We start from the raw sequence: 25,080 nt of genomic DNA on the forward strand, positions 1-25,080 counted from the left end.
AGGCAAGGAGAAGGTGCTGGGTTGAACGGATAAACAAAGAAGATCCTAATCCAGGGAAGCCCACAGGCTGTAGGAGTAAGGGAAGGAGAACTCACACAGCCCAGGGAGTCAGGAGAGACTTCCAGAAGAAAGGACATTTGAATTGAAAAGGAATGGAAAGGCGAGGCAAGAAGAGCTTTCTAGGCAGAGGCCTGGGAGAACCAAAAAACTCTGATGTTTGGGGACAGCCAAGCCACAGAAGGTCGAAATGGGGTTAAGGTAGGGAGAGACTTAGGGGACAGGTAAAGATGAGGGGCAGAGGTCTGACTGCAAAGGGCCTTATACATGGGAGGGGGGGTGCAGATTTGGCCCTGTGGGTATCAGGGAGCTATGGAAGGCAAGAAGGAGGAATGGTCTTGTCAGGTTCATTGTCTTATGTTAAAAACTTCAAGGGCTCTTGAGGCTAGAGAACACCATTTGCTCCTGCACTGAAGAGCCCTACCTTGCTCCAGCTGGCTGCTGCTACTTCCGCGACTGCTGCATGGGGTCGCTGCACACAGGCTCTGGCAGCCTAGACCATCTCTCCCACTGCCTTCAGCTATCTGATCCCAGTGCAGGCTCCAAAACCATATTCCCCTCCAGGGCACTTGTGATCACTATGATCATCAGGCCAGTAAACCTAACCAGACACACAATTCTAAGCCCACCCTAGCCTGAAAAGCAAAGCTAATGACCTCGTGATGGCATTTTCTCTCCCCAGCTTCCAGGTCCTCAGCAGGTAATGCCATCAGGTAAGTGAGCCTCCCCTGCTCCCCAGCTCACCTGAGAGCAACTTCTCAAAAGGGCCCAGCCCACTCTGTGAAACTGGGAGATTAACCGCCCCTTTCCCCACCCATTCCTGGGCTGGGGACAGGGCTGCCTGGGGTCAGCGGGGTTGAGAGGACATTGAGATGCCACACCTTCCGTGAATTGGTCCATAGTGGGGCGATGCACCAGGTTGCTAAAGGAATCTGTTACAGAGGACTTCTTCCGGTGCCTGAAGAGGAAAAAGGGGCCTCAAGTCATTCAGTGAGGGTGAGCCAGGGGCCCAGGTGGGCTCAGATGCATCTCCCACCCTTCCCATGGACTCCACACACACTGAACTGGCAACTCTCCCAAGTCCAGGCTTTCTCACACTCTTGTTTCTGTTGTTACCCCTTCTTGGAGCCCCCTCCCCTCCTTCCTCTGCCCTGGCCAGTTTCCAGTCAACCTTTCAGGAAGCAGCTTCGGCATAACCTCCTCCAGGAAGCCTTTCCTGCTCCTCTGACAAGAACCCTACAGCCCCTGACCAGGCAGTTCAGGTGTCAGAGGTGGCCAGTGCCCACCCAGCACAGGGCCTGGCCCAGGGGTGTGCCTAGTGAAAGACGATTCCAGCTGTGCATAAACACTGAGGGTCCATTTGTTCATTCATTCACTCAAGTGGTTTATGTGTACTGAATACCAATTATGCACCAGGCCCTGTGACCTGTGTCTTCATTCAGTCCCCACAACAGCCCTACCTTCATACCTATTTTACATATGAAGAAAGTTGAGTCCAGAGAGAGACTTGCCCAAGATCAAAGAGTTACCACTTGACAGAGCCAGAATTCATCTCCTTAAAATCAGGCCTGGCCCCTGGAAGCTGCTTAGAGACTGGCTCAGATCATAAGACTCCTGAGGCAGAGCTGACAGGGACAGCTCCTAGCGCTTGGGGACACATCCTCTTAGCCAAAAGGAGCAGCATTAATAGTGGCATTTAGGCACTGGGATAGGCCAAGAAGACAGAAGGACAGACCTCATGACCCCTCGTCCCTGCCCGCCCCATGGCCCGGACCTCTGACACAGCGTCTGCGCCTCCTTCATCATGTTGCCAGCAAGCAGGATGTCCTGAGGGTCAAAAGTCATCATGGCCTGCATCTCCAGGATGGTGGCATATGTCAGCGAGTGGTACATGCTCTCCTTGGTTCTGCCAGAGAGAAGGGACATGAGAGCGCCAACCCCCAGACCTCCAGAGGTAGCTGGCCTGTGCCGATCACCGCCATAAACTACCCACCCAGCATGGCAGGGAAACAGAGATTCAGAGAGCGGAAGAGACTCTCCCAAGGTCTGACCCTCCCATTGCTGCTCAAAAGGCCTCAGATCCCAGCTCCTCTCCTTCCTGCTAGTGGCACCAAGTGATTTTCCAACTCTGAGCCTGTTTCTCATCCATTCTGTAGGAATGGCAGCAGCAAGAATGTTGTGTGGACTAAAGTAGGACTTCAGCAACCTGTTGGCCTGAGACCGTATGCCCAGTGCCCAGGGCCTGCCTCTCACCTTCTGCCACACCTCCTAGAGCAGAGCCCAAGTCCCTTCTATCCTCAAGCTCCCCTTCCCCACCCTGCCCCCTGAGCTTGCCCTATCCTTGTTCCCTGGGCCTTATTGGCCTCATCCCCTCCTGCCTTTCCCCATCCCATCATCTGACCATGTGGCTTTCTGCTTAAGTTCTCCCATGGCTTTCATGTCCCATGATATAATGCCTGGGCCCAAGGCTCCACACAACACAGGTTCTGCTGACCTCTCCAGCCCAGCCCTCTTGTCACTTCTGTTTCTGCCCCATGACCTGCCCTCCCTGACTCATCTATCAAGGCTCTCAACTGCCTCCAAGGCCACTGGGCATCCAAGGCTCCCTCCTCGGGGTGCATGTGTCTATAATGAAGCACAGGTCATACTGAATTTATATCAGCAGAGGCTTAGCTCTCTCCTCAGACTGAACTGTGGGCACCTCAAGGACAGAGCTTGTATGGAACTCATCTCTGTCCTCAGTACCAGCACCACAGGCCCTTTGTGAGCAGCCTCAGGAAGCCTTCTCCTCCTGCCATCTTGCTTCTTCACAGCCCAGACCTCTCAACAGAAAAGCATATGGCAGGGGCTTTTAGTCTAACACATGGAAAGAAAAGCAGGAAGGGAGGGACAAGAAAAATGCCAGTTTCCCTCTGCACTTGGGGAAGTTACAACGTGTCTCAGCCTTGATTTATACTTCTGCAAAATGGGGACAATAATTCTGGCCTGTCCAGGTCCCTATGGGATTGGCAGGGGATCACTCTTGCTCGTCACATGGTAGGAGCTACAGCAGTTTTCACTCCCTTCCCTACACATCCCCTCATTAATTATTTACAAAACTCCTCAGTGCCAGGCTTATGCTGGGAACTTCAGGGGAAAGAGATGACTGTTCTATTGTAAAATCACATGACTTCACCCCTTTTCATACCTTTCTCATTCATAAAACTGTAAAATTAAAAACGCTTTGTAAATTAAGTGTAAATTCTGGGTGACCTCTCTGCCCAGGTAATATTATCCTGGGGAGCCAAAGGTTTTTAAAGGAAACCAAAGGCTGGCCCACCCCTCACCAGCCCTGGCAGCTGTCCCAGGTCTTTGCTAGAACTCCTTAATCTGAAGGCAGTGGCTTGTGGAAAAGAGGCCACAGCCTGAAGTGGAGACAGAACTCAGGCTTCAGCGTCCCTGAGACACAGGCTGGAATCTTGGCTTTGCCAGTTACCAGTTGTGTGATCCTGGTGAATCTTATAAACTCTCTGAGCCTCAAGTTTCTCCTCTGTAAAATGGATACAATAATCATTCGCTCCCAGGGCTCTGGGTTGCTTAAATAGGACACCCAGGCCAGAGCCACATCATTGATGCTCAATAAACGTGAGTCTGCCAGGGTCAAGGGTCACTGCCCTAGAGAGAAACTCTCCCCTTCAGCAGACGTTTCCCTGGCAGTACCCAGACCCACTCCTCCAGATAATCCCCTCCCACCCCAGGCCTCTTGAGTTCTCAAGCCCCTGCCCCTCTCTTCCTCTTTCCACACCAGTGAGACCTGGGACTTAGCCCTAAGCACCCAGTCTGATACTGGGTCCAGAAGGAGGGGCAGCCCCACGTGGGCAGCTGGCAGGCAAAGTGGAATTTCTAGTCTGAGGCCAAGTGCCCAATATGCACCTGCAGCTAGGAATCCTGGCTCTTCCCCAGCCTACCACTGGAAGGCCCTCAACTGCGTTCTGGACTAGGACTTGTGGTACAGGCATACATGGAAGGTACTGAAGGTTTGGTTCCAGACCACTGCAATAAAGTGAAGCAAGTCAAATAAATTTTTTTGTTTCCCTGTGCACATAAAAGTTTAATTAAGTATGTAACAGCATTATGTCTAAAAAAAAAAAATACAAAACTTAATTAAAAAATACTTTATTGCTGGGTTATTGGGTGGCTCAGTCAGTTAAGTGTCCAGCTTCAGCTCAGGTCATGATCTCACAGTTCATGAGTTCAAGCCCCATGTCGGGCTCTCTGTCAGCACAAAGCCCGCTTTAGATCCTCTCTTCCCCTTCTATCTCTGCCCCTTCCCTGCTCTCTCAAAAATTAAAAAATAAATAAAAAATACTTTACTGCTAAAAAAATGTTAATCATTATTAACATTTCATTGAGCTGTAATAGTTTTGCTGGTGAAGGATCTTGCCCTGATGTTCACTGCTTCTGACTGATGAGGGTGGTGGTTGCAGAAGGATGGGTTGGCTGTGGCAATTTCTTTAAATAAGACACCGGGTGCCTGGGTGGCTCAGTCAGTTAAGCATCTGACTTCAGCTCAGGTCATGATCTCATGGTTCGTGGATTTGATCTCCACACTGGGCTCTGTGCTGACAGCTCCAAGCCTGGAGCCTGCTTCAGATTCTATGTCTCCTTGTCTCTGTCCCTCCCCCACTCATACTCTGTCTCTCTCAAAAAAATAAATAAATAAAACATTAAAAAAAAAGATGACAATGAAGTTTTGCTGCACTGGTGGACGCTTGATTTCACAATTTCACAATTTCTCTGCACATGTGATGCTGTTTGATAGCATTTTACCCACAGCAGAACTTCTTTCAAAATTGGAGTCAATCTTCTCAAACCCTGCTGTTTTATCAACTAAGTTTATGCAATATTCTAAATCCTTTGTTGTAAGTTCAACAATCTCTACCAGGAATAGATTCAATCTCAAGAAATCAAGATCTTTCTTTGCTCATCCACAAGATGCAACTCCTCATCCGTTCACGTTTTATCATGAGATTGCAGCACCTCAATCACATCTTCAGGCTCCACTTTTTTTTTTTTTAAATTTTTTTTTTAATGTTTATTTATTTTTGAGACAGAGAGACAGAGCATGAACGGGGGAGGGGCAGAGAGAGAGAGAGACACAGAATCGGAAGCAGGCTCCAGGCTCTGAGCCATCAGCCCAGAGCCCGACGCGGGGCTCGAACTCACGAACCGCGAGATCGTGACCTGAGCTGAAGTCGGACGCTTAACCGACTGAGCCACCCAGGCGCCCCCAGGCTCCACTTTTAATTCAAGTTCTCTTGCTCTTTCTGCCACATGTGCAGTTAACTTCCTCCCCTCAAGTCTTAAACCCCCCAAAGTCATCCATGAGGGTTGGAATCAACTTCTTTCAAACTCCTGCTCATGTTGATATTTTGACCTCTTCTCATGAATCACAAAGTTCTTAATGGCATCTAGCATGGTGAATCCTTTCTAGACGTTTGCAACTTACTTTGCCAAGATCCATCGGAGGAATCACTACCTATGGCAGCTCTAGCGTTATGAAATAGATTTCTTATGTGGTGAGACCTGAAAGTTGAAATCACTCCTTGAACCATGGGCCACAGAATGGATACTGAGTTAGCAGGCATGAAAACAACATTAATCTCATTGTACATCTCCATTAGAACTCTTGGGTGATGAGGTGCATTGTAAATGATCAGTAGTATTTTGAAAGAAATCTTTTTTTTCTGAGCAGGTCTCAACAATGGGGATAAAATATTCAGTAAACCATGTTGGAAACAGACATCTGTCATCTAGGCTTTGTTCTTCAATTTAAAGAGCACAGGAAAACTAGATTTAGCATAATTCCTAAAGGCCCTAGGATTTTCAGAATGGTGAAGGAGCACTAGCTTCAACTTAGAGTCACCAGCTGCATTAGCCCCTTACAAGAGCCAGCCTGATCTTTGAAGCCAGGTCCTGACTTCTCCTCTCTAGCTATGAAAGTCCCAGATGGCATCTTCTTCCAGTATAAGGCTGTCCCATCTACACTGAAAATCTGTTGTTTAGTGTAGCCACCTTCATTAATGGTCTCAGTAGAGCTCCTGAGTGACCTGCTGCAGCTTCTACATCCTGTCACTTCACCTTGCACTATCATGTCATGGAGACAGCTTCTTTCCTTAAACCTCACAAACCCACCTCTGCTAGCTTCCAACTTTTCTTCTTCAGCTTCCTCACCTCTCTCAGCCTTCACAGAACTGAAGAGAGTTAGGGCCTTACTTTGGATTAGGTTTTGGCTTAAGGGAATGTTGTGGCTGATTTGATCTTCTATCCAGACCACTCAGACTTTCTCCATATCAGCAATGTGGTCAGCAATCACTTTGTTATCATTCTGTATATTCACTAAAGAGCACTTTTAATTTCATTCAAGAACTTTTCCTTTGCTTTCATAACGTGGCTGTTTGGTGCAAGAGGCCTCCCTTTTGATCTGTCCTGGCTTTCAACACATCTTCCTTACTAAGCCTAGTCATTTCTAGCTTTTGATTTAAAGAAGGGACATGCAACTCTTCCTCTTACTTGAATACTCAGAGGCCATTGTAGGATTATTAATTGGCATAATTTCAATGTGGTATGCCTTTACAGAGGTAGGACAACTCCCCAAACCTCAGACACCCCAAGTTTAGTTTATAATCCAAAGTTCTTGTTTGCTTACAAAATCCTGACCCCTGAAAATAAGAGTCCCTCACCTCTGAGCTAAACCCAAATCTGGGACATGATGCCCATTGGGGTCCCACTTTCTGGGCCCAGACCAGCTGTCAAACTGGAGAGGGCACTGGAAGAGCCATCAGAAAAGCACAGTGTTGGGACCTGGGGACTCCTTGCCCATGTGGAGATCAGCTAAGCCTTGGGGCCTCCAGCTCTTCCCTCCTCTACCAAAGACAAAGTAAAATAAAGCTACTCAAAGAAGTGACAAACACAGAAAACAAATGCCCAGGCTGGGGAGGAGTGGGTGGTGGGGCTGGAGCTTGATGAGCCCATTACTCTCTGAGGGCAAAGTATGAATAACAATTAAATGAGACACTGCATGCATAATGAGGAACAGTGAATGAAACTGGACCCCAACATTTTTTGAAGCTTCAATGGCTACAAATGGAGAGGAAAGGTCATTTTTTAGCAAGAATTATTTCCCCTAGGGGCACCTGGGTGGCTCAGTCGGTTGTGTCCAACTCTTGGTTTTGGCTCAGGTCATGATCTCATGTTTCATGAGTTTAAGCCCCTGTCGGGCTCTGTGCTGACAGTGTGGAGCCTACCTAGGATTCTCTCCCTCTCTCTCTTCCCCTCCCTGACTTGCTCTGTCTCTCAAAATAAATAAATAATTAAAAAAAAATTATTTCCCCTAGACCAATGGTTCTTAATAAAAATGGGGAGATATTTTTCCTGTCCTCCTCACCCCAAGCCTCCATCCCAACCTCTAGCATCTGCCAAATTTCTCAAAACATGTTTTGGTTGTCACAAGGTGGGTGTGGGTGAGAAGTGTGTTAATAACATCTACTGTTTGGGAACAACACTCTTAAACTGAAAAAGAAAGAAAAGATTCTTTTCTGGAATGGGACAAGAGCTAAGATAAAGAGTAGCTTCACTACCTTAAGTGTGAAGTTAAAAGATACCCTCATGGAAAAACTGGTTTTCTCCATGGTGCCTCCTTCAGGGCAAGAATTTCCTCTTTGAGGCCTGAATTGTAGGGCCTGAGGTGTAGGACTCCTGAGGTGAGGGAATGAATGCCCTACTGAGGTGAGGGAGGATGAGGCAGCCCCTCAACATGCAGTGGCTGTGGGGAGGGGGTGTAGAACATGTGGGGGAAGGTCGGCAAGGAAGGTGGCAGGGAAGAGCCTGCTTAGGGACAGGTAATGACCAGAAGGGAGGTGGAGCTGGGGAGTCTTCCAAAATACTGGGAGGGGAACCTAGATGTTCAGGGATGGAGCAAGACAGAGCTTGGCCTGCCTCAGACTGTGGCCACACTCTTGCTGCAGACCCAACCCCTACCCCACCTCAAGCCCAGATCCCCTCAGAGGGTGGGGATGAGGTGCGGGGACTGCTGCAGAGGGATCATTATAAGACTCATGATCATCACATGCTGGAATCCCCACTGCCCCCAGAAACTGGGCCATTAACTCCAAACAGGACAACAATGGGTCAGTCAAGTCTACAGAAATTGAACAGGTCAGGCTTGTGAACTCAGGGGAAGCAGTCCCCGAATCAGCATTTGCCTTCCCTCAGAACTTGAGGGAACCAGATGTGGCAGAGGACAACCACAACCTAGAGCTGAAAAGAAGGCGTTAGGCAAGTAGGCAGCACACGTGATTAGCCCCCAGGCCCCTCACCCCTACCCCAATCCCAGAATTCAGGCAGCCAGGGGTACTCTGACCAGGCTGCGGAACAGCTTCTCTGGAGAAGCTGACATCTGGGGCCAGGTCATCCAAAAGCCAATCCCAGCAATTACAAGGTCAAGGAGCCAGGTGCTTCCCTTCTGGTCATTACCTGTCCCTCCTCCCTGCCACCTTCCTTGCCCACCTCCCCCAATATCCAAAAGCCAATCCCACCAATTACAAGGCTAAGAACTGGCTCTTAAATATGACCAGACAGTCAGGGACCATCAGGCATTTGAGGAAAGCCCCCACCAGAAGATTCTCCCATTACATAGAAAAAGGGAACCTGGAAAAAAATGGAGATTATACAGGAAAATAATAAAGCATTTAAAAGAGAAACATATTCTGTGATAAAAATAACAACAAATACTTACTAGAGTGCTCACTATATGCCAGGCCCTGTCCTAAGGACTCTCATACTCCAAATATAGATATAAAGAAGAGAATGCACCCAGAAACCAAGAATAAGATGTTGTAGGGAAAAAAAGAACATTCAGAAAACAATGAGTCTGAGGAAATTAATCATATGATCTCAGAAAAAAAGAAAATAGAAGGATCTCTTCTAACTCAATAGAAGGATTTAATGATAAGGTTGAGGAAATCACCCCCAAACTAAGAGAAAACAAAAAGAGAAAGAAATGCAAAACTGAGCAGAAGGTAGGAGGCTTAGAAGAGGACTAGCCCAGGAAGTCCAATGTTTGACTTAAAGAAAGCCTGAGAAAGGGAGACAGAACATGGAGGGGTTGTGCTAGACAATGTCCTAGAACCAAAAGGCAGTCTCCAAATTATTTTTAAAAATACCTACATTTCAGCACATTATCATGAAATTTCAGATTTGCAAGGATAAAAGAGACGATTCTAAACATTTCTGGGTAAGGAAAAATGATCACATGCAAAGTTAGAAAAAATTAGGGTTCCTGTGGCTATAGTAGATGCTAGAAAACAGGGATGCAATGCCTTCAAAATTCTGAGGGGGGAGAATTATATTCATGTAACTCCTTCCTAGGAAGTTTCTAAAGCATATGCTCTGATAAAATGAGGGAGGGTACCAGAGAAAAAGCCAGGTCAAAGAAACAAGAGAGAAGTAAAGAAGTAAATAAGAGAGAAGTTCCAGGAGATGGCTGGGAGATGCCCAGTAGACACAACTATCCTCCAGGGGACAGGTTTCCAGGAAAAACGTTATAAAGAGTTCAGGATGAATGTACAGTAAATTAGGCCAATGAAAAGACAAGGCAGGGGTACCTGAATGTCTCAGCCAGTGGAGCATATGACTCTTGATCTCAGGGTTGTGAGTTTGAGCCCCACATAGGGTGTAGAGATTATTTAAAAATAAAAATAAAAAATCTTAAAAAGAAAGACAATTAACTCCAAAAAAGAAATGTAATCTTACAATGTATGACTCATCTCTGTGATGAGCATTAGTTACCTAATTATAATAATGTAAATACTATAAATTTTTCCAGACACTGTAATATAAAGATAAGAGAAAGGATGAGGGAAGGGGAAGGGAGGTAGAGCAGGGGTGTAAGAAAGCTAAATTCTTGTCTACCAATAAATGTTTAAAAGTAAAAGGTAAAAAAATTAAAAATGAAAAGGAAAAAAAGAATTTTATGGAGTATAAATTCTTAATGTTTTTAAAAAGTAGAAAAAAGTGATAAAGAGCAATATAAGCATATCATTTAGAAATAAGGCAGCAAACACTAGAAGAAATGGCTAAAAGACTTGAGTAAAAGCAACTCAAATCTTGGGTATTCTGGGGAAAAATGAAGAAAAGCAGCTGTGTTACAGCTGACAGGGGAAAAACCCCGAGTGGATTCAGTGGGAACAAGAAATCAAACTGGGAAAGGCCATAAGAACCCAAAAGTAAGGAAGTCACAGTGACCTTGGGGAGGACTGGGCTGCTCAGGGCTGTAGAATGGGGAGCCCGAGCCCCTATTTTTATGGGACTCCCAGGGGTCATGGTGACCCAGAAGGCTGAAGAGATTCAGTTACATGGAGTTCCTCTTACATAAGACCTCTGGTTCTCCATGACCAGACACTACACGTAGGCTCCCGTGTATGTGCACACGCGTGTGCACACACACACACCCGCCCCCACCCCCAATCTGGGCTTAAGCCTCACCTGGGCTTGAGGTAGCTGAGTGCTTCTGAGAACTGATTGGTGAGGAAGAGGTCCAGGGCAGTCATACACTGGTCCAGGGCCTCATGGAGGCTGCTCACAGGAGTCCTGCTGGGAGAGACACGGAAGTGACCAAGAGCCCTCAACCCCTGTCCAGGCTAGAACAAAGCCCCACAGGGCCCATGCAACCTCCCTGCCAGCCTTGGATGCCTGTCAAAAGCTCCTCCAGGGGAGGAGACACAAAGACACAAAGACAATTTGGACATACCTCTAAGTGTTCCTAAAGGTGGGAGAAAAGAAGAATGGGGGTGTCATCTGAGATCTGGTGGAGGGGTTTGGGGACACAAAGACAATTTGGACATACCTCTAAGTGTTCCTAAAGGTGGGAGAAAAGAATGGGGGTGTCATCTGAGATCTGGTGGAGGGGTTTGGGGAGGAGCAGAGGATGGAGAGCAAGGAAGCCTCAGGAACAAATTTATCTTACCCCTCACAAGGTTAAAGGGAGTCTTTATGGCCCTTCTGACCCATCAGGCTTTTTTGCCCCACCTCCCAGGGGGGCACAGCCCACCCTCTAAATCCCACTTCAGTCCTTTTCCTCTTCCTCCTTCTCCAGGACTTCTCCTGCCCATCTTGAGCCTGCACTCTAGAACTCCAGAGACACTGTCACAATGGGCTGTGGTGTGCAGGCCTCTCAAAGGCCACCTTCCCTGTACCTGACCCTCTTCCAGCCCTTACATTTCTCTATAGCTTTTATCACTCTCTGACATACACATATATATTTCTTTCTTTCTTTCTTTTTAATTTTATTTTATTTTGTCTGTCTCCCTCCACTAAAAATAAGCTTCCTGAGGGCAGGATTCCTTCTTCTGTTCAGTGCTGCATCCCCAGAATCTAGCATCTGGTACAAAGTGGGCTTTTGATAAGTATCTGTTAAGTGAATGAAAACTGATTGAATGAAGAGTCTCAGGCTGGAACAAATCCCTGAGCTGTCTGGGTCTCAGCTTCCCCAACTGAAAAATGAGAGATTAAACTATGAAATCCCCAGAGTCCTATCTTGAGGATGTCTCTTCTCAAGGAGTCTCTTCTGAGTGAGAGAAGGTTCCAAAAGGGGCCTTGATGACCTCACTGAAAGGAGATCCTTTCCCCCAAAGTTAGTTAAGAGAGTCCCTTTCCACCTGGCAAACATCTACACATAACTTTCCCAGTTCTAATGTCTCTTCCTCTCTGATGCAGCAGCAGATCTTCCTGGCAAAATGAAACAAATTGAAACATGTACCTTGTTCAAAATTGAACTCTTGTTCATTCTCTCAAGCCTGTTCTCCCCCAGTCTTTGCCATCTTAATGAATGACATCCCTCTACCCAGTTTCTCAGGCCAGAAATCTGACAGTCAGCCTTGATACGTCTACCCCATCACTAAGCCCTATCAGTTCCGCCTCTGGAAAATCTCTTAGCCCAGCCCCTTCTGTGCCCAGTGAAGGCCACCAGCACCTTCACCCAGGGCTGATGGAAGACTGGCCCTTCCACTCTCACTCCTCCTGCCCCTGTTCTCTCTCTGTTAAATCGTTCTGCTCAGTATTTCAGGTCTCTCAACTCTCTTCTTTGCAATCTGTTTGAATCTGTTACAGTCTAAGTGATTTCTTCAGATCTTTCATTTCACTAATTCTCTATAAGGCATGTGTGATTTGCTATTTTTCCTGTCTACTGAGTTTTTAATTTCAATGATTATATTTTACATTTCCAGAAATTCCATTTGCTTCCTTTTCAAATCTGCTTGGTCGTTTTGGGCAGTATTTTGTTCCCTGTTATTATTTCAAGTCCATCTTGACTCCTTTACTTGTTTTAAAAACATTTATATTCTAGATCTCATAATTCTAGCATCTTTAGACTCTCAGTGAAACAAATTCTGTTGTTTCTTGCTTTTGGTGTCTACTACTCACAATGACTTGTTTCCTTGTGTGTTTTGTAATTTAACCATGAGTTCCTATTTGGCTGATCCCAAAGGGATCTTAGGAGAAGGATCCATTCCTCCAGAGAGGATTTTCATTTACTTTGGCCAGATTCCCTGGGCTACTACCATCCTATGATACTTAAGTTACTTTTTTAGGTTAGTATTTCTAGGACCACAAAAGGAATAGGTTTTCAAACCCAAAATTTGTGTGAGGGCAGATTAAAATTTATAAGTTTCTAGGGAGCCTTTTTTCTCCACTAGACCTGTCGTCCCCCTTTATGAAAGGGTGTCTACCTCTTTCTGGTCAATATTCCTATTTGTTGGGGGGATAGCTCTTTGGAGGTCCTAGATTCATGTGGTGGTATAAGGGGGACAAGTTTCAACTCCTCACACTATCACTGGGCTGGTCCATCCCTTGAATGGTCATTAAAACTCCAGGCTCTACCAACTTCAGCTCAGGTCATGATCTCGCAGTCCAGGAGTTCAAGCCCCACATCTGGCTCTGTGCTAACAGCTCAGAGCCTGGAGCCTGCTTTGTATTCTGTGTCTCCCTCTCTCTCTGCCCCTCCCCACTCGTGCCCTGTATCTTCCTCTCTCAAAAGAAATACACGTTAATTTTTCTTTGTAATTAAAAACAAAAACAAAAACAAAAACGAAGTCCTCCAGGTTTTAGATTTCTGGAATTTATAAATACCTTCACATTGCTATGGCTTCATCTCATTTATCAGCATGATTTCAGCTTTTCATTCTTGGCTTTAGAAGATTTGTTACTTTGTGGAAACTCAGGAATGTATTTTAAAGCATGTTTGGAGTAACCCATCCAGCCTCTAGGTAGTTTTTATAAGGGAGAATATTGAAAGCATTATTGCCTCTAACCCATCCCTCTCATAACAGCCAAAGTTCTCTTTTTAAAACCTGAATCTGACCATGTCACTTCTGAACTTGAAATCCTTCACTGGCTTCCAATTCTCTTAGGTAAAGACCAAGTTTCTTTCCATGGCCAAAAAGGCCCCATCAGAAACAGCCCCTGCCCCTCTCTTCATGAGAAGGGCACAGTGTCTTCCTTTGTGCCCAGGGCTTAGCCTAGTGACTGGTGTTCAGTCTGCCTATTCTGTGAGCACTTACTGCCCTGGGTGTTTAACTGGCATTCTCTCCTTGAGTCTTCACAAAGCCTGTGAAGTAGGATTATTATCCCCACGGTAGATGAGGCACCGAGGAGAGGTGACTAGGCCAAGATCACATGCCCAAGCATGGGTCCTAAACAAGTTTCTGCCTGAGCCAGTGCCCTTCAGCTCAGCCCCAGGAAGACAAGTCTGTTGTCCTGGCTTATGACTACCTCTAAACAATTCCAGAGCCAAGAGCCTACCTCCCATTTCTGTATAAACACCACCACCACTACCACCACCACATCCACCTCCCATCAAGAAAGAGGTTCTGGGGGCACCTGGGTGGCTCAGTCCGTTAAGCATCCGACTTCAGCTCAGGTCATGACCTCGCAGTTCATGAGTTCGAGCCCCACGTCAGGCTCTGTGCTGACAGCTCGAAGCCTGGAGCCTGCTTTGGATTCTGTGTCTCCCTCTCTCTCTGCCCCTCCCCCACTCATGCTCTCTCTCTCTCTCTTTCTCTCTGCTCTCAAAAATAAATAAACATTAAAAAATTTTTAAAAAAGAAAAAAAGAAAGAGATTCTGCCTGCTTGGTCCACATGGAGAGAAAGATGCACAGACAGATGGACATAGAGCACAGAGGTGAATTCCCTCCCTTGGCAACGCTAGCACCTCTTCTGCTGAACCGTAGTGAGGTGATTCTGAGGTGACTCTCCAGACTGGGAGCTGCTTTGGGGTGGCCCTGGGGCTGATTTTCACCTTCCTTTTCTCCCACAAATACCCTCTAATCTCTGGTTCTGGCCCAGCCCTGGCCCTGCCCTTGAAGACTTCACGGTCTAGCAGAGAGACAGAGGCAGACAGAGGCATTGACAGCCAGAATCATCAAGGCTGCATCATGGGAATCACTGAAGGCTAAGGACGCCCAGAAGTGGAAGGGGAGCACTCAACAGAAGCTTTCTGGAAAAGATGGCACTGAACTGAGGACAAGATGGAGAAAGAAGTCCATGAAAGGGAAAAAGCCGAGCAAGGAGCTAGAGTCATGATACCACAGTGACAAGGAAGCACAAGCTATAGGGGCAAGGTGGCAAGACAGGCTCTAGAAAGCCTCCTCTGGAGGGGTGAGGCAGGGGTGTCCTGGCTGGCTGGGGAGCTCAGGAAGGCTGGGGACACTGACCCCATTTGACTTAATGACTGCATTAATTCACCACCACTGAGAATATCACTCCAAGTTCTCAATCCTCCCACCAGCCCAGAGGCAGACACGCTTATCTGCATTTGACAGATAAGGAGATAAAGACAGTGAGGGCAGGGGCCTAGTCTCCTCCACCCAGGAACCTAGGAGAAGGCAGAAATGCTTTCCATAAAAACAAACTGGCCAAAAACATTTTTCTTCCCCTGACTGTGACTGAGGTCCCCACCTCTCTGCAGGCTGTCCCCATGTCTTCAAGACCTCTATGCTCCAAGTCACCTTGCCAAGCCCAGATTAACACATTACTGAGCTTCTGAGGGGTTGATGGTGGCCTTTCCACTGTGCCTTGGAGAACCTGAGGCATGGAGGTGGGGAGGGGGGCGCTGAGCTAGATGGAGCATAGAGCAGGGCTGGTAACCGATGCCAGGAGCTTTGGCATCACAGGGGAGGGATGTTTGAGGCCGGAGTGAGAAGGGAGGTGGAGTAGGGGAAGGGGTGTCAGACAGCCTGAAGTCACCCCATTCTCCCTTTTTTTAGATTTAAAAAAAAAAAAAAATTATTTTTTATTTATTTTTGAGACAGAGAGAGACATAGCATGAGCAGGGGAGGGGCAGAGAGAGAGGGAGACACAGAATCTGAAGCAGGCTCCAGGCTCTGAGCTGTCAGCACAGAGCCCGACGCGGGGCTCAAACTCACAGACCGTGAGATCATGACCTGAGCCAAAGTCAGACGCTTAACCGACTGAGCCACCCAGGCACCCCTCCCCATTCTCCCTTTGCCTCCCCCTCCCCACTTTAGTCTGCCTGGAAGCTGCTACCCTGACATCTGATGGGCAGAGCTGGATGGAGCAGAGGAACCTCTCATTCCCCACGGGGGCAGTAGAGGCAGTGCAAGGAAGTCACTTAGGGAGCAGAATGGAACCACAGCTGGCTTTTCCTCCCTGCTTCACCATTCAAGGGGAACTGTGGCTGAGGGGAGCAGGGGGATGATCTGTGCATGGGGACCTATCGCTTCCAAAGTGACCTTTCTTCTTTTAAATTTTTTTAGAGAGCACAAGCTGGGTGGGGAGCCGGAGGAAAGGGGCAGAGAGAGAGAGAGAGAGAGAGAGAGAGAGAGAATCTCAAGCAAGCTCCATGCTTAGCGCAAAGCCTGACACAGGGCCCAGGCCTCAATCCCACCACTGTGGGATCATGACCTGGGCTGAAATCAAGAGTCAGATGCTCAACCGACTGAGCCACCCAGGTGCCCCCCAAAGTGACCTTCCCAAATCGCATATATGATTGTGACTCTCCTTCCAGAGAGTCCCCTTAGCTGTGAATAAAATTGAGCATGATGTGGCATGGAGGGATGTGACGTGGCCTAGTACAGTGTGGCCTTCAAGAGTATTGAAGGTGGATAACCCTGGTCTCAAACTATAGCTCAGCAGTTACTTGTTGGAAAAAGTTAGGAAGGTTCTTTAACCTCTATAAGCCTCAGTTTTCTCATCAATAAAATGAGAGTGGCAGTACCCACCTCCTAGTGTTGTTAAGAAGAACAACTAAGACAATGTAAAGCACAATAAGAAGTATTCAGGAAATGTTAGCTGTTGTTACTTTTTTTCTACGGTTATGTATTTCCATCATGTCTGGAGCAACATTACGTTTATTATTTTTTTTTAATGTCTATTTATTTACTTTTGAGAGAGAGAGAGAGAGAGATAGCAAGCAGGGGAGAGGTAGAGAGAGAGGGAGAGAAAAATCCCAAGCAGGCTCCATGCTGTCAGCAAAAGCCCAACACAGGACTCCATCTCACGAACTGGGAGATCATAACCCAAGCCGTAACCAAGAGTCGAGCACTTAACTGACTGAGCCACCCAGGCACCTCTGCAGCAGCACTACTTTTATAATGAAACCAAATAACTTCAAAATACTGAATGTCCATATCCTATAACCCAGCAATTCCACTCCTGTGGGACAACCGAAAAGATAACTCACGTGTGTACAAAGGACAACCCTATAAGAATATTAACTGTTTGAATAGCAAGATGCTGGGAACTACCTCAATGTCCATAAAGAAGGCCGATAAATAAATGGGGGACTCTACATCGGGTGGTATGCCATACATCAGGGAAAGTGGGGACGAGAGCTGCAAGAATCAAGAAGGCTACATCTCAGAAACCTGAAGCTGAGTGAGAAAAAGCAAGCTGTAGAATGATTCATGCTGTATTTATATAAAAATTTTAAAGTCAGAACAGGCTACATTTTTTTTAGATTTATACACACTCAGCAAAAGAATAAAAACATAGAATGACAAAACCAATAATACTGTAACAGTGTTGTAGGGTGACAAATGGTAGCTACACTTGTGGTGAGCACAACATAATATAGAGTTGAATCACTATGCTGTTCACCTGAAACTAATGTAACACAGTGTGTCAACTATACTCAAATATAAAACATTTTTTAAAAATAAAAAAATGGAAGTAACAAAACCAAAATTCAGGACGGTGGGAGAAGGAAGAGGGGATGGTCCACAGGGTTTTCAACAGTCTCTGGTATAATTTATTTCTTAACAAGAAGAATATGAAATAAATGGGCATGATGTTAACATTTAAAAAGTTGGATGACAAGGGCATGGAGTTCATTTTATTATTTGTTATATTTTTCTGAAGGCTTAAAAATATTTCATAACTTCTGAAGTGGTGGAGATTTAAAGTTCAGTTTGTTTACCACTGACCCTCATATACTGGGTTGGGCCCAGAGCAGGCCTCAGGAGTGTTTGTTGAGTGACTAAATGAGTGTCTATGGTGTAGGTGGAACTGCTTTGCCTCTGCTCTGCTCAGACCCCACCAAGATGGCACTGACCAGGGACAGGGGCAGACAGACCTGTGTGGCCTCAAAGAAGATTGGGACCTGGAGAGCATGCAGTGGAGGCAGGTATGGTTCAGTATGAGGAAGATCCACTAGTGCTAGGAGACTGAGCTTGCTGCCCTGGAGGCCCACGGAGGGGCCAGAGGAGCCTGGAGTTGTAGAGTGGACTCAGGCAGGGATATAAGTGTGCAAGGAAGAGGATGAATGTGGCTTCTAGCCTGGGAGTTCAGGATTCTTTGATAGGTACCCTGTTCCATGCCCGCCTTCTCTCCTGGAAGCTTCTTTTCTGGGCCCAGTAGGGTGGTGCTTAGTCAGGGCTGGGCAGAAGGGACCTAACCAGACTCCAGATTTACAGACTTCAACTCAGAGCAGGAAGAGAGCAGCCAGGCCTGGACTCCCTGTATTTTCCAAAGGAGGGACCAGAAGTCTAGGGAGGATACAGAACGTGGCCAAAATCATACAATAAACATGGTCAAACATGGCAAAACTCACCAGGCAACCGTCCCCCAGGCTGGGTGGGGGGAGGGTGTCCCCCAGTGACCCAACTTCTAAGCCTTCACCCAGGATGCACACACAGGCCCTATGGAGGCCTGCAGCTGCAGCTGGCACCAGCCTCACCTTCCTGTTCATGTGTTAGTCCTGAGGCCCTTGGCAAATATTGTCCCTGGTGGTGAGGCTCCAGGTAGGGCAGGCACCTCCCAGCTCACCTGAGCCAGATCTCCACCCAGCAACCTCCTAGCAGTCAGGGCTTCCAGCAGACACCCCCTACCCACCCAGGCCCAGGAAGGGGAGAGCTGCTTCACATCTCCCAGCACCTAACATCTATCACTGCTAACAGGGGCAGTGCAGGGATTCTACACAGTTCCTCAGTGGGGTGGGGATGAGCAGGAGAGCCATATTGAAAGTGACAACACCCACCTTTACTACCCCAGTTCCTGCTGCACCCAGTGGGCACAGCTGATTCATATCTTAGCTTTTCAATTCCTTCAAATATCCCAGAAGATGAAACAGTATGGCATGCAGGTGGGGGCTCTGGAATCAGAGAGAGCTGGGTTCAAATCCCAGGTACACCCTTCACCTCCCAGGTGAAGGGATGCAGGTCACCCAAGAGTTATGCCTCAGTTTCTTCATCTGTAACGGAGATGATAATAACACAGCCCACCCACAGGTGTAAACGCCACGAGGGGAGGGAGACGGCTCTGACGTGGCCGTTACTACAGCCAGCTTCGTGCGAAAGTTGGGACCCAGAGCTGAGTGATCGCCCCTGGGTCCCCGGCGCTTCCACTCTCCTCGCGCGAGTGTCCGCAGCCCTCTCCCACTCCCCGGCTCCCGGACGCCGGGCGCGACGCCTGGCAGGGGTGAGGGGCTGGAAGCCGCAGTGCGGGCGGTGGGCCGGTGGCAGAGGGAATGCCCGGCCCGCGCCCGTCCCCCAACCACCCACCCCACCCCGGGGCCGCCCCCACCGCGCACTTACCCCGCCGGCAGGGCGTCCGCGGCGCCGGCCGAGCTCATGGCGGAAGGGGGCAGGCAGCGTGCCCCCGCCGGACGCCAGCCGCGCGGCCCAGGTGCTGCCGCCGGAACCCCAAGGCGGGCGCTGTGCGGCCCAGCCGCAGACGCGGCGGCCGGGGAGGGGCGCGCCGGGGGCGGGGAAGGCGGCGGGGCCGGGCCGGGACTCGGTCTGCCCGCCCGCGCAGTGGGGCCACGGCAGCCGCCCGTCTGTGGCCGACTGGACGGTGGGGCTGGGCGGGGGGCGGCCTCGGAATGCGACCCCCGCCCTCAGCTCTCACAGGGTAGAGGCCCGGGCACCCCAGGTCCGCCGGGCCCATGCCGTGTGCCCTCCGTGCGCAGCCCCAGGGGCCGGAGCTCGCCCCTGCCTCACACAGCCCCACCTATCTGTGGCCAGAAAGTTCGTAGGCCCGAGGTCCACCTCCCGGCCGCTCTCCCCTCCCCCACAGCTCCCGCCTCGCTGCGGCCCCCACCTGAGCCCTTCGTCATCCTACTGCATTGGTGGGGGGCATTCACGCCAGGAAACACGCGGCCTCCGGAGTCAGGCTTAGGTTTTAGCACTCCCTTTTGCCCGCTGCATGACTGTGCGTGCGGCAGCGGACAAGAAGATGGAAAATAGCGTGGTTTAACACTCACTAGTCAGTAGTTCACACTCGCCTTCTCAAATAGTCCCTATAGCTGCCATTTTACAGACAGAAGTTGAGGCACAGAGTTTATGTGACTTGCTCAAGTCAATTCACCTAATAAGTGGCTAGTTGTGATTGGAGCCTGGCCCTCCTGACTCCAAGGTGGACACACTCTTGCCTTTTTTCCCCCTTGGTGCCCTCCCCTCTGGGTCCCCAACCCGTATATGGGATCATCCATAACACTCCTCAAATTCTGTGTGCTTAGCCCTGAGGCATATGTCTAGGGCCAAGGTTGAAGCCCACCTGGCCTTCTGACAGAAAGAGCCACTGGCCCATGAAGAGTTAACCAGCCACGACTTCCAGGCCCCAGATGCTCTTAACCATGACTCATCAGAGCACGTGGCTGCCATTAGAACTGTCCCTTCACAAAGGCAGGGGACAGGAGGAGGAGGGACTCCAGGCCCCTGGATCAACCCTTAGCTCCAGGATGTCAGAAGAGGAAGCAGGAGGAGCCTGTAGAAGCAGCCATAGTAGGAAGATGGCTCAGACTAGGTTCAGGGAGAGCCAGGAAGATTGGGCCTTGCGGCAGAGGGGAGAGATTAAGGAGATTACTGTTAAATCTAGACGGGCTTCCTGGAAAGGTAGTGAATTCTTATCCTGCCCATATGTGAGCAGAGGCTAGATGTTCACTTTCAAGAATCATTCTACCTCTCTGATTCTCAGGCACAGGCACAGAAAAGGTAATTAAATACAAGAAGCAGACTATAATGACATCCATAGACTGGAGGGGTGGGGTGAGGGTTTCTTGGAGAAGGTGGGCACAGAGTTGAGCCTTCAAGTTTATATTGTTTATACACAATAAAGTCGTGGAAAGGGTGTACCAGATGGAAGCACAGCATGGGTGAAAGCAGGGAGGTGGGCAAAGGCACACAGATGTCAGCTGGAGTTTGTGAAGCTTGTGAGAAGACCAGCAATGTGCATGAAGAGGAGACTCAGTAAAGAGGCTGGGGCACCCTATCACACATCATGTCCTTTCAAGTCTCTGGGCACGTGTACACGCTCTTCCCTCTGCCTGGGACACACCTTCCTCCCTTGTTACTTATTATTCATTCATTTAATCAGGGTTAGATCCAGAAACTTACAATTGGAAGCCTTCTTTAAAAAAAAAAAAAAAAAAAAAAAAAAAGAATACAAATTTACCAACATACAACTTCCAGGATCCTGTGAGAGCCCTGGAAAGGGCCGAGTGAGGGGTTCTGAAGCTTTGTGCTACATTAGCTACAGGTAAATCTTTGTTGTATTTGACCAACATTTATTAAGGGCCTGACATATGCCAAAACTTCTGGCCCTGCAGGTTTCAGTTCAGGCACTACATCTAGCTGGGTCAGGGGCTTCCTAGGCACACACTGCCCCAACCCCCTCTGACCTGCCCTCATCACCCTGGGCTGACACCATCTGTGTGTGAGAGTGGTAGAGTGAGGTTTGTATGTGACTGTCTCTGCCATCAGACTGGGAGCTTTTGGAGGGTCGAGTCTGGTCGGACATCTCTGTATCAGTGTCTGATTAATCACCAAATACCAACACTAGGCCTAGCACTTTACCATTTCCCTCTGAGGTAATTATAATAATGACTGATGTTCACCAAAAGCTTATTACATGACACACATGTTAAGTGTATAACATGGATTATCTCATTTAATCCTTTTAACCATCTCTCTGAGCTTCAGTTTCCTCATCAGTAAAATGGAAATACTGCCTGTGTCAAAGGGTGGTTGTGAGGATTAAGAATTCATGTATCTAAAATCCCCAGCACGGTGCCTGATGTGTAACACAGTTACATGCAGTGCTCTGATGGTGGTGATGGTGAGGTGGATGCCATTATTCTCAACCTTTTACAGATGAAAACTGAAGCTCAGCAAGATAAGCAGCCATGCTGCCTTTGGAGCTGGAGCTGTCCCCACACAACAGTGGCAGTGATGCTAGAGCCACTCACCTCATGAGTCAGAGCAGCAAAGTGGCCCACCCCTCAGGAGGGCTCCACCCAGGCAGCTCCCAGCCCCCAGGAGCTCTGGGCCCAGCCGGAAGCCTGAGCAGCCTAGGAGTCATCATTATTTCTGCCTCCCAACCCAGGTGACCTGCCCATCCCCACCTGGAGCTGACAGCCAAGCTGTGGGGACCAGGAGAGTAACCTGAGTCCTGGGTCCCTTCCTTCCTTGCTGGGAGAGTTTCCTAGTGCTTTGTGCATGCAAGCCGCCAGGCCTGCTTCCTCTCTTATTTTCTCCCTAACGTGCAAGAAAAATCACTGGGCTCACCACACCTGAAGGCCCTGAGAACCATCTCTCAGCTTAAGAAGGGCCCCAATAAATATCTGTTTCATGAGACCTCCTCAGGATGCTCCAAAAAGCTCCACAGTGGCTTTATCTCCCATCCCACAGATGAGAAAACTGAGGCTTGGACCAAGTGTGATTTGGAATCAGGTCTTGACTCTTTATCCTGTAGGAAAAGTATGTGGAAATGGGAGGGGGTATCATAGAAATAAGGCTGTGAGCATGTGAACAGTGATGCCATTGTTGTAGAAACAGCTTAAGTTGTGAAATCTGCTCTGCCTCTCTCTCTCTGATCCTCAGTCTCCCCATCTGTAAACCTGAGATAACAGTGCCAGCCTTTCAGGGATGCTGTGAGGCTTACTGAACATTCCTTGGGTTGACCCTTGGCACCTTCCCCTTCATCCCCCCTTCTCAGTCCCTTCCTCCAGGCCTTTCCCTGGCATGAAGCACCTGTCCACTAGCTGTCTCTACCAATCCAGAACTAGCCAGTGAGACTTCAGAGCTACACCCCCCCAACCCAGCGGGCTAGTGACTGTAAAGCGGGTTTTCTTAAAGTGAATGGGCCCCACCCAACAGATTACAGGCTTGGGCAGGTTAATAATTCACAATCAACAGGCCCATCAAGAAAGGGCCCTTGAACAGGTCTGTGACAGTCACAGTTCTGAAATATTCCTTGGCAGGGACTCTTAGGGAGGACCTAGGCCTACGTGTTGGGCCAGCCTCCTCCCTCTCCATGAACTCTGACTCCCGCTAGCTTGGGAGTAACCTCGGGCAAGTTACTACCCCACTCTAGCCCTTAGGTTCCTTTTCTCCCCATATAAAGGGGAGAGAAGGATGGACCAGGAGCTCAAAGCCCTTCCTTGCTCTGACGATCTTGGTTCTGGGATCTGAGCTCTTCTACCAAAGTCTGGTCTCCAGGAGCTGCTGAAAGTGGATCTAAGGAAGGAGTCACTCATGAGGGACCAAGAACTGTTTTGATTAAAAAAAAAAAAAAAGGAGGCAGAGCTCTAATGAGGTGTTTCAGGCATTGACTGGCATCCTGTCGGGGGTTAGAAGTTGGACTGCAGAGCCAGGAAGATCTGGCTGGATTCCTGGCCCCACCATGTCCTAGCTGTCCAGCCCCAAGAAAATGACTGTATGAGCTTGAGGCAGGGCAGGGAGTGATTCAGAGAGCAGGTGAGCACCCCAGCTCTGACACCCTGGATCAGTGACTTCAGCCCTGAAAGGGGGATGATGACAGCACCAACCTCATGGGCTGCTGCAAGGACTGAATGACGTAACACACACAAAACACTTGGAACAGGGCCTTATTATTGATCTTTGAGTTTTAGTTTCCTCCCCTATAAAGCAGGGATAACAGGATTGCTGTGAACATGAAATGAGCAAATGGACCCAAAAGAGCTTTGGAACCATATAAGGCTGTCCAGAGAAGAGGGATTTCTTCTAAGATGTGTACACAGGCCTGGCCAGGACCACAAGGACATCCAATTGGACGCTTACTACATACCTTCACGGCAAATGTGCTACCTCACACACTGCCAAAGGGAGCAGAAACTGGCAACATCTTTCAGAAGGGCAACTGGAATTTTGTCAACGTTTTTTTTTTTGTTTTTTTTTTTTTTTGTTTTTTTTTTTTGGGACAGAGAGAGACAGAGCATGAACGGGGGAGGGGCAGAGAGAGAGGGAGACACAGAATCTGAAACAGGCTCCAGGCTCCGAGCCATCAGCCCAGAGCCTGACGCGGGGCTCGAACTCACGGACCGCGAGATCGTGACCTGGCTGAAGTCGGACGCTTAACCGACTGCGCCACCCAGGCGCCCCTGGGGCAACTGGAATTTTGAATGAAAACCTTAGAAAGATGATACAGTAACACCTAGGTAACAAATGTGTCTTTTTTGTTTGTTTGTTTGAATTTTATTTATTTAAGGGCGCCTGGGTGGCTCAGTTGGTTAAGCGTCTGACTTAGGCTCAAGTCATGATCTCATGGCTCGTGAGTTTGAGCCCCACATCGGGCTCTGTGCTGACAGCTCTGAGCCTGGAGCCTGCTTCAGATTCTGTGTCTCCCTCTCTGTCTGCCCATCCCCCGCTTGTGCTGTCTCTGTCTCTCTCAAAAATAAATAAACATTAAAAAAAATTTTAAAATTTGTTTATTTTGAAAGAGAGAGAGAGAGAGAAAGTGTGTGAGCATGCAAAAGCTGGGGAGGGGCAAAGTGATGGAGAGAATCCCAAGCAGGCTCCCCACCCTGGGCCCAGAGCCTGACATGGGGCTAGATCCTAAGAACAATGAGATCATGACCTGAGCCAAAATCAAGAGTCAAGTGTTCAACTGACTGAGCCACCCAGGTGTTCCAGACAACAAACATGTCTTAAGAAATAGTCATGGATATAAAGATTTCTGGTACAAAGATGTTCATCATAGTGTTTTCTATAATAAGGACACAACTGGAAATAACCTAAATGCCGATCAATAAGGAATTAATTCAGTGAATTATAGTGAATTTGTAGGGTGAAATATTCTGCAGATATTTAAATTATGTTTATAGAGAATTTCCTTTTTTTTAAGTTTATTTACTTTTGAGAGCAAGAGAGAGAAAGAGAGAGGGAGAGAGAGGAAAGAGCATGCACACATGGGGGAGGGGCAGAGAGAGAATCCCAAGCTGGCTCTGCCCTGTGGGGCTCAAACCCACGAACCAGGAGATCATGACCTGAGCTGAAATCAAGAGTCATATGCCCAACTGGCTGAGCCACCCAGGTGCCCCATTTATAGAGAATTTCTTTGTCTGGATTACTACATTGTCTCCCAGGTAGTTTCTCTGCTCCTTCCCTGGTCCGCATATTATCTTTTCCACATAGCATCAGACCCATTTGATCTGATCATGTCACTTGTTTGTTCAAAACTCTGCAGTGGCTCCCCATGGTGTTCAGTGCAAAAGCTAAAGTCTTCACATGGCC

General features: G+C 48.3%; 1 protein-coding gene across 10 annotated transcripts in view; it reads right to left on the reverse strand.

Moving 5' to 3' along the window:
• Positions 1-25,080, reverse strand: part of TTC39A (tetratricopeptide repeat domain 39A) — a 54,663-nt gene that overhangs the window by 21,729 nt on the left and 7,854 nt on the right. For 2 of the 10 annotated variants that reach the window (XM_042951208.1, XM_042951209.1), the window contains exons 2-4: positions 10,582-10,686; positions 1,832-1,963; positions 939-1,015 (exon numbers count right to left, since the gene is read on the reverse strand). In XM_042951208.1, coding sequence (XP_042807142.1) covers positions 939-1,015; positions 1,832-1,963; positions 10,582-10,686 — 314 coding nt within the window. Of the gene's footprint in view, positions 1-938; positions 1,016-1,831; positions 1,964-10,581; positions 10,690-10,846; positions 10,869-11,062; positions 11,277-19,143; positions 19,247-19,648; positions 19,774-25,080 lie in introns of those variants that run through there. The other 8 variants (XM_042951215.1, XM_042951210.1, XM_042951211.1 and 5 more) reach the window with 8 other exon arrangements.

The sequence above is a fragment of the Panthera leo genome, chromosome C1, assembly GCF_018350215.1.
Source record: "Panthera leo isolate Ple1 chromosome C1, P.leo_Ple1_pat1.1, whole genome shotgun sequence".
NCBI classification, from domain to species: domain Eukaryota; kingdom Metazoa; phylum Chordata; class Mammalia; order Carnivora; family Felidae; genus Panthera; species Panthera leo.